We start from the raw sequence: 7,958 nt of genomic DNA, 5'->3' as shown, positions 1-7,958 counted from the left end.
AGGCATGAACGACACGGTACTGAGCTTTTTATTGTTTTATTTTGAGTATATAATACACAATTTACAGAGCAAAAGAAAGAAAAAAAGCACCGGATAATACTCTGCAAAATAAATAACTAGATATTTTTTCTTTTTTCACAGGAGTTCACATTTTTAACCAGGTTTTGCAGAAAGTTAACAAAAAAGTGCGGAACTTCAAAGTTAAGTGACACTGCTGCTTTGGTGAACACAAGTGACATCGGCACCCTTTACAAGAGAGCGATGACAATACACTAGCTTCCTTTGCTTTAGTTTTGGCCCAGGAAGGGTAGACAGTGGACAAGAATCCAAAACAAAAAGCAGCTCAACAATAGAAACATCTGCTACAGTGTGGGGAGAAAGGGAAGGGTTGGAACAAAGTGCAAGCGTCAACCTTCCCTGTGCACAAAAACCCTTGTGACTTAGGTTCTTGGCTTCACTCTCAACATCTGCCACTCCTTTAATTACATGTAAAAAATTTTGTTAAAATAGAGCTGCTCTCGGGGCCTCAGACACCATAGACATCTTCGTCGCTGTATGCTATGTACAGGAAGAAGTCTTCCTCATGATGCTCCTGAAAAAAAAAAAATAAAAAATAAATTCCCATCAATTCAATATGTTCGCTTTCCACGATGCTGAGAAACTTGCAGAGCTAGCAGCACCGAGCACACAGCAGTTTTTGTTTCCACATTACCAATTGGGCTATGCACGTACAGCCTCTCACTCACTGAAGCACAACGCATGTTCAACTGCTATTAAAGTTTCCAATTTTGCTGTCAAGCACAGCTGCATCTGCATAGGGCAATCACATGACAGTCACTCAAAATTACATTAATTCCTTCGAGCTTCATATCAAGAGTGAGAAACATGGATGGACATGTTGACAGCAGTGGTAGTTACCAGACAAAACTACAAGATAGTACACCACAAATGGAATCTCAAAAGGAACACAGACAGTCTCCAATAACAAACCAGGAGTCTATGCAATTGAGTTCTTTGTTGAACAGGACTTCCTGCCCATTCTGCTGCCTAAATGCTGCAGTCAATCAGATGCCATAGAGGAGGGCTATGGGTAATTTTTGGCTATCTTGGATTCTTTAACATGTACAGAGATGACAAATTCGATTAAAAATGTTTTAGCAGTTGCAGGAATATATAGGCGTATAGTATAGGCACCAAATATTATTGCATGAGAGATGTCATAAAGGAAGGGCTTTAGGTAATTACGACCACCTTAGATTCTTTAACGTGCACTAAGATGACATAAGAAATTCAAGCAAACGATTTAGTGGTTGCAGGAGTATACCACATGGTGCTCCACATACGGTCTTAAGCGTCATTACAAAGAACATACAACCAAAACTTCAGTGCCTACATATTCCTTTGATGTTTCATCTATCAGTTACATCAGTACCGATGTAATCAGTTACAACTAAGGAAAAAAGCAGCAGGTGACCCTCAGAAGAGACCCTCCAAGCCAGTTGTGACTATCAATCCTGAGCACACCGTGGTTAATCAGATTAACTTTTTCATGACGATGGAAAAAAATCTTTTCTTTTGCTGCAAAATGTATGGCAGGTTAGAATGCACAAAATTAATGGTAACAGAATGTACTTTTTCTAAAAACACCTATTTCAAACCAAACAGCATGAATTATTGGTGTCAAAAAGAAAGCAAAATAAAGTTGGGAATAAAAATTTTGGATTTACAAGACATTCAAAAATTTCTGGAACAAACTAAATGTTTGAAATATTTCCTAATGCTTGCCAGTGAAATTTGAAAGCTACAGTTCGAATGTCTTTTAATAAAATTTTCCTGTGCTATCCAAAAAAACTGATTTCGCCAGTAAAATTTTCAAGTTATAGCTCAAATGTCTTTTGAGCAAAAAATTTTTACTTGTGCTATCTGAAAAATCTGATTTCATCTTTGATTTGATATAAATTTTACACTCAGAGAAATGAAAAAGTTTACCAAGTACAAAGTACAATTTTTTGGTCTAAATAAACCTCGATGAGAGTACTCTCAGTAATAATCAGTTTTGACTAAGAATGCAAACAAATGAGAGAAGCACACAAAATTATATTAACACTTGATGATCTCTCTATATGAATATGAAACAGTTGCTACTCGATGCATCGACAGAAACCTGCTCAAGAGAGAGCAGAATGAACAGGTTTTATGCAAGTGCGTGCTGCAACCTCAACTGCACCTAAAAAAAACTGGACAGCACAGAGTCTGTAACAGCACCAACGGAATTATATTTGAACTTCAAATTTTACCCCTGTGCCACTGCCTGCGGGGAAGGGGGGGGGGGCTTTTAAATCCTTGAGTAGTATACTGGTATAGACCTTCGCATAGGGCGAGGAGGATGTCGGAAAAGCCTCCTCCCTGGGCTGTTGCAAACCGGTTCCGCTGCCATTTCCACCGCGCTGATGTCAGGCACATACAACAGCCCAGCGAGCAATATGATTGCGCGCAAGGGACCCTTGTTGCAAATGTCTACAGTCAGTCTCCCAACAGATGCAGTATTACAATGTGCAGTCTTTGTCAAAAGTGTAAAGCCCGAGCCACTTCGTGCGGCTTGTAATGCATTTCCAGTGTTCCGAATCTCTCTATGGTAAAAACATTTTTTGTCCTACCCTTTCCAATGGGAAGGGTCTCCATTAACGCTAAATCAGCGCCACTACACGACTTAAAAGAAGACCCCCCAGGCTCTAGACTTTTGACAAAGGCTGTACTTGGGATTTAAAGGGTCTCAAAAAAAAAAAAAAAGGTTCCAAACAGAACCTACCAAATACTTGCACTGTGTAAAGCAAATGCCAATTAGCGTGCAAGCCGCCTACACACCCCCCCCCCCCGCCCAGTAATTATTTATTAACAATTTTTTACATTGCCATTCCCTGCCCTGCAGCGACCATTGGCGTCTGCATTTTGTGTGAATTCCACCACTGAGCATCATGAAGCACGCACAATGTAACGAGGAGGTAGGCTATAATTGACATTGGCTTGCCAAATACCACAGCAAGAAAGGCAGGGTGCACGCTGGGCAGGAGACTGGTTTGTGCAGCTCAGTTTCTACTCACTCTTCTACTATCAACTCGTGGCGGGGAGGAAGCAGCAAAAATCCATGAGCAGAGTGCGATACTGATCTGTCCCTTCTAAGTTTTCTTGTTTGGCTTGATGTACGAGTTGAAGGGGAACACACGGAAGTTGTGTTTAATTGCCAATACATCTGGCGCTACATACGCTGAATCAAAAATATTGTACCCGCATGATATGTAATTCAATACCTTTCAGCTTTCCTTGCCTTAGTGGAGACTTCTTTAATGCCCCGCCCCTTTAATAAAGTACTAAAGGGGGCTGACGCTATGACAGGCGCTGCAGTGGAGAATGCTAGGTTGATTTTGGTCATCTGCGAACTTTCTTTGGCTGTTCCACTTAAAATACAGGATTAACAGGAAGTAGCGACTCTGCACTGTCGACATGTTGCAGCAGTGAGCAAGCCTGTGTGTTCATCACGGACCTGGTAGAGGGAGCCCATGGTGGCGCTGGTGGGGGGAATGACATTGTTGACAATGAAGAAGAGCGCATCCTCTGGCCGCAGGTGAATCCGCTTGCGGATGAGGAAGTAGAACTGGCCCACAGTCAGGTCCGATGGCACCAGGTACTTCTTCTTGTCCAGGTCTCCAATGCGGGCCTTGGGAGCCTTCTCCACTATCACCTGCCACAAATGACATGGATAGATGGATGGATGGATGATAGTGGCTCTGCCCTTTGTATCGGACGGCAGCTTGCGCCGCCTAGCCAAAAAATTAAAAGAAATATATTTATCTCTTCCCCATTTTTAGCTTCTAATTCGCCCGTATCTGCCCCCCTCCCTTTTTTTCCTCTCTTTATTCTCTTGACTTTTTCCACCAATCCTCTAACCTCTCTTTTGTTATCAAAACGCGTTCCTCATCCATTCGTCCATCTTCCCCAGCAAATCCCAGCGCTCTCTCCAGATCTGCCACTTTTTCCGCGGGAAGGGCAGGACGAAGTTTTTGGCACCTTAGAACAACATGTTCCGTTGTTTCCTCCTCAGTTCCGCACGCCGCGCATAATATATCTACTTCCTGAAATTTTTTACCGTACGTTTTTGTTCTGAGGGCCCCTGTCCTAGCCTCAAACAGCAATGAGCTTCCTCTTGAGTTGTCGAATAAACTTTCTTTCTTTATATCCTGTTTTCAAGTTCTATACATACCCAATGCTGATTTTCCTTGCATTCTTTCCTCCCACATTTTCCTTTCTGCCTCCTTTACCTGCTTTTCAATGCTGCTGTTTTGCTGCGGTGCATCTCCAAACTCTAGGTACTTAAATCTGAGCTTTCGGGTTCTGTTAGTCCATTTCGTATTCAGGCTTTTCATGAAGAGGTGCTTGTACATTTTTCGTGCCCACCTTGATTCCTCCATTTCGGTTAGTCTCTGATCATATTTTAGTTTGCTAATTGCCTCTCTAACCTCAAATGATGCCCAGCCCATATCTCCCTGGACTCCTTCATTAGGTGTGTTGCCATGTGCTCCCAATGCCAATCTACCTACCTTTCTCTGTCTGATTTCAAGGCCTGACTGTACTTCTGATTTCATGCACAGAACTGCATTTCCAAAAGTGAGTCCTGGTACCATAACACCCTTCCATACCCCTCTAACAACCTCATACCTGTTATAATTCCAGAGGGCCCTGTGTTTCATAATGTCCGAACTCCTTTTCCCTTTGTCTATCGTAATTCTTTCATGCTTTTCTAGGTAATTTTTTCCTTCATTGATCCATATGCCCAGGTATTTATAGCTCTCCACACACACGCACTGTCAGGCACTGTTGCCAACACAAGCCATTCATTTGCATATATTTTAAAAAATCCCTCCATGCACACTGAATTTTTTGAATCAAGGAATTGCAAAAAAAAGTCAACATTGCTAACAGGTTGAGAAAGCTTTGGAGCTTTTATTTACAGCCATTTTTGCATGGCAGCCGTCAGCCAACCACAACCTTCATTAAAAGACATGCAGCTGCCACCACATCAAAGCTGAGCACTTTTTGGCATACCATCTAATGAATGCACACAAAGCCACATGAACACTCGCTCTTCATGTCCTAACGGGTCCACTTTTCTTTCAGGCTGTTCCAGCAGCATGCCCCTGGTGCACCCTCTTTAGCAGTTGCTCGGTAACTATAACAGGCACATGGTGACCTGAATGATCCCAAAGCATGAGACTGTTCCACGGGGACTGATTAAAATTGGCAATGGTATACTAACACCTGAAGTTGGGGCAGTCACCAGCTCATTGAATGCCAACATGCACCTCAAAGTTGAAACTGCATTTTCTAGCTTTCATTTTAAACAAATTCTACCCTCATGTAATTTCACCTGTTCCAATCATGCATAGTCATCTACAATCACTGACGTGCCTACTAGCATGAGATGTTTCAAATGCCACGAGCATAAGCAAAATATCAGCTAAACCTAACATACAATAATACAAATAACTGTTTTTACAATTCCTACAAGCTGTAAAGTGCATTGCCTCACATGTGACATCATTACGTGCTGGAATGATTGGCTGTCACACTGGTGGCTTGTCTGGTATGCTGGATGATGTGGCTAACATAATGCTCCTTATTGGTGAGATCTAAACTAGTTGCAATAAATGATAATACAATCACATGCTTGATACATACACTAAAGAAAAAAAATACTTCACCATCCAAGATTATCGGCAATAAAAGCATTCTTTATGCCAATGAACAAAAATTAAAATGGCTGCGAAGTGAGGCAGAACTAGTTTTATCGGAGAAAGATTGGGTAAAAAAGCGCACATAGAGTTGCAGGAACAAGAAAGCATGACTATGCTTGTTACATGATAGCACACAAGAAATGTGTGTTGTGTAACATCACATTCTATCTTTTGGAGCTGACTGTGTTGAACATTCTATTTCAAAAGGAAAGCAAGCTTCACATCAGCTACATTGGCACAAAAAGGCAGTGCAGCAGGTCTGAACAATGGCATCAGTTATTCATCGAAATCATTTCTTTAGGTTATACAAATTACCTTAAGGACAACACAAACTCAACTCAAGAAAGCTCAGGACTCAAGAAAGCTCAGGGCTGCAACTGGCTCTCTAATCGATTTATATATAAGCCAAGAATTTCACCAACCCAACTGACCTAAAGCTCAGGGTTACAACTGGTTCTCCAATTGATTTATGCTGTTATGTTTCAAGGCATCAATCGAATTAAAATTTTACGATGAAGTCCTTGTAGATGCGGCTGTATTTGTTTGAAGACGCTTTGCAAAAATATCGAATGTGTAGTTTTATTTTTTCAAAAGATCGCAATAATCACAAGGCGAGATGGTCTTATTTATTACAAAGTCGTATAGTCTAGTTTTGCTCACTGAAGTGGTACCAATGCGCCCAGAAAACGCGGCAACGGCAAACTGGCTGCAGTGTGCGGTAACGCGACGTTCAGCGCGTCCCCAGGTCAGGCAAGCTACCAAACTAAACTAGCAGCTTCATGCATAAAGTCCCAAGCTGTGCGTGTCGTTTCAGACTGTTTCATTCCTAAACTTTACCCTACAAAACTACCACCATCAAGGAAGACACTAATATTTCATAATGCGACCATGCGGTTTGCAACAAACACTTCAAAATAGCCGATGGCGGCGCTTGCGTTCTAAAAACGTTCAAATTGTTAATCTTTTTTTTTTTTTTCCTGGTCCCTTCGCGAACGAAAGACGATGAAGACACCAGACTCCCCAAAAACAACGGAAGAAGCGAATAGGGTGCAAATGTTAAGCTCTGATAAAAGTCAAGTTATTCGTCGGCATTCACACAAAGAAACTATGCTGCAACGCGCTCAGTCCTTTGTGCGGTTTTCTTGCGTCATCTCCGGCCGTGACTGATGTACAACAATGAGCAGGTACGATCCACTCGCGGCTAAATCAATAGCAGTCCACCGAGCATGACGCGCAAGCTACACTGCCTTCAAAACAGTGCCACAAAAATGAAAGTGGGTAATCGGAGCTTACAACGCTAACGAGCACGTATTCGCATGGCCATGAAGTCGAGCAATTTCTGGAAAAAAAAACAAAAAAAAAACAAAAAAAAATGTCGACGTAAGAAAAAAAAAAAAAAAAAGGCGCTCATCGTCACAAACGTTTGGCCCAGGTAAGCGGGTTTCATGCCGAGTAGCACCAGCGACTGCAACACTTATCACCAGACACTCCTCCAGGACCGTGCACAGCTGATATGATGACTCACCCCGGTGCGCTCGCTAACACCTCAGCAACTGGCTGAATACCATGTCCTCAGCGCAAAAGCAACGAGAAGCACTGACGCGCAACACCGTAGCACGTGATATCACTAGACTATACGCTACTATCATGTAGCGATCTCTGATCTGCCACAAGTATGACATAAGCTGCTGCTCATGTATAGGCCTAAGCGCAAACACACAGGGCCCCCTCTCTTCGTACTGCAAGGTCACTGCGCACAAGCGACGCTTGAACACTTACAGGGACTCGGTCAGGGTACTTCCTGCGAATCTTGTCACCCTCGCTCCTCCTCTTTTCGAACGGGTGCTCCTCCTTGTACTGAAACTTCATGGTGCCTCAACACAGGCAGAACACGACGAGAGAGAAAATTTCACGCACACCGAACCCCTACACAATCCGCCGAGCAGTGATCGAAAATGGCGACTGTTTGTAAATAGTTCCTTTTTCTCCGGCTGCAATGAACTATGCGATGTGAAAATTAGTTCGTGGCCACATCGAGCTCAACGTTCAGGCGCCTATTGTGGCAGTCGTCGTTCACGAAGAGATTACGTTTTATTTTCATTGAATTAGCCTATGCGTTTAATATAACGGTTAAATTTGTCCTGGACAAAACTATTAAGCAAGTATGAG

The 7,958-nt window shown here is 42.5% G+C and overlaps 1 protein-coding gene across 1 annotated transcript; it reads right to left on the bottom strand.

The window, feature by feature from the left end:
• Positions 1-20: 20 nt before the first annotated feature.
• Atg8a (GABA type A receptor-associated protein autophagy-related 8a) lies at positions 21-7,765 on the bottom strand. Its single transcript, XM_084599258.1, has 3 exons — positions 7,569-7,765; positions 3,542-3,739; positions 21-592 (listed from the first exon to the last, which is right to left on the bottom strand). The coding sequence occupies exons 1-3, from the start codon at positions 7,656-7,658 to the stop codon at positions 527-529; spliced, it is 354 nt and encodes a 117-aa protein (XP_084455384.1). The 5' UTR covers positions 7,659-7,765; the 3' UTR covers positions 21-526.
• Positions 7,766-7,958: the final 193 nt, after the last annotated feature.

This window comes from Amblyomma maculatum, chromosome 3 (genome assembly GCF_055883805.1).
Source record: "Amblyomma maculatum isolate TAMU_Amacu chromosome 3, ASM5588380v1, whole genome shotgun sequence".
Taxonomy (NCBI): Eukaryota; Metazoa; Arthropoda; class Arachnida; order Ixodida; family Ixodidae; genus Amblyomma; species Amblyomma maculatum.
Note: the sequence above shows the minus strand (reverse complement) of the source record. Positions and strands in the feature narration are given on the sequence as shown.

What these genes read in the sequence shown, in the direction of transcription:
- Atg8a (XM_084599258.1), bottom strand. Translation starts at nt 7,658, where the DNA reads ATGAAGTTTCAGTACAAGGAGGAGCACCCGTTCGAAAAGAGGAGGAGC. An exon ending in AGTACCCTGACCGAGTCCCT is followed by an intron (nt 3,740 to 7,568) that starts GTAAGTGTTCAA and finishes CATTTGTGGCAG; the next exon opens with GTGATAGTGGAGAAGGCTCC. An exon ending in CCATGGGCTCCCTCTACCAG is followed by an intron (nt 593 to 3,541) that starts GTCCGTGATGAA and finishes TTTTTTTTTCAG; the next exon opens with GAGCATCATGAGGAAGACTT.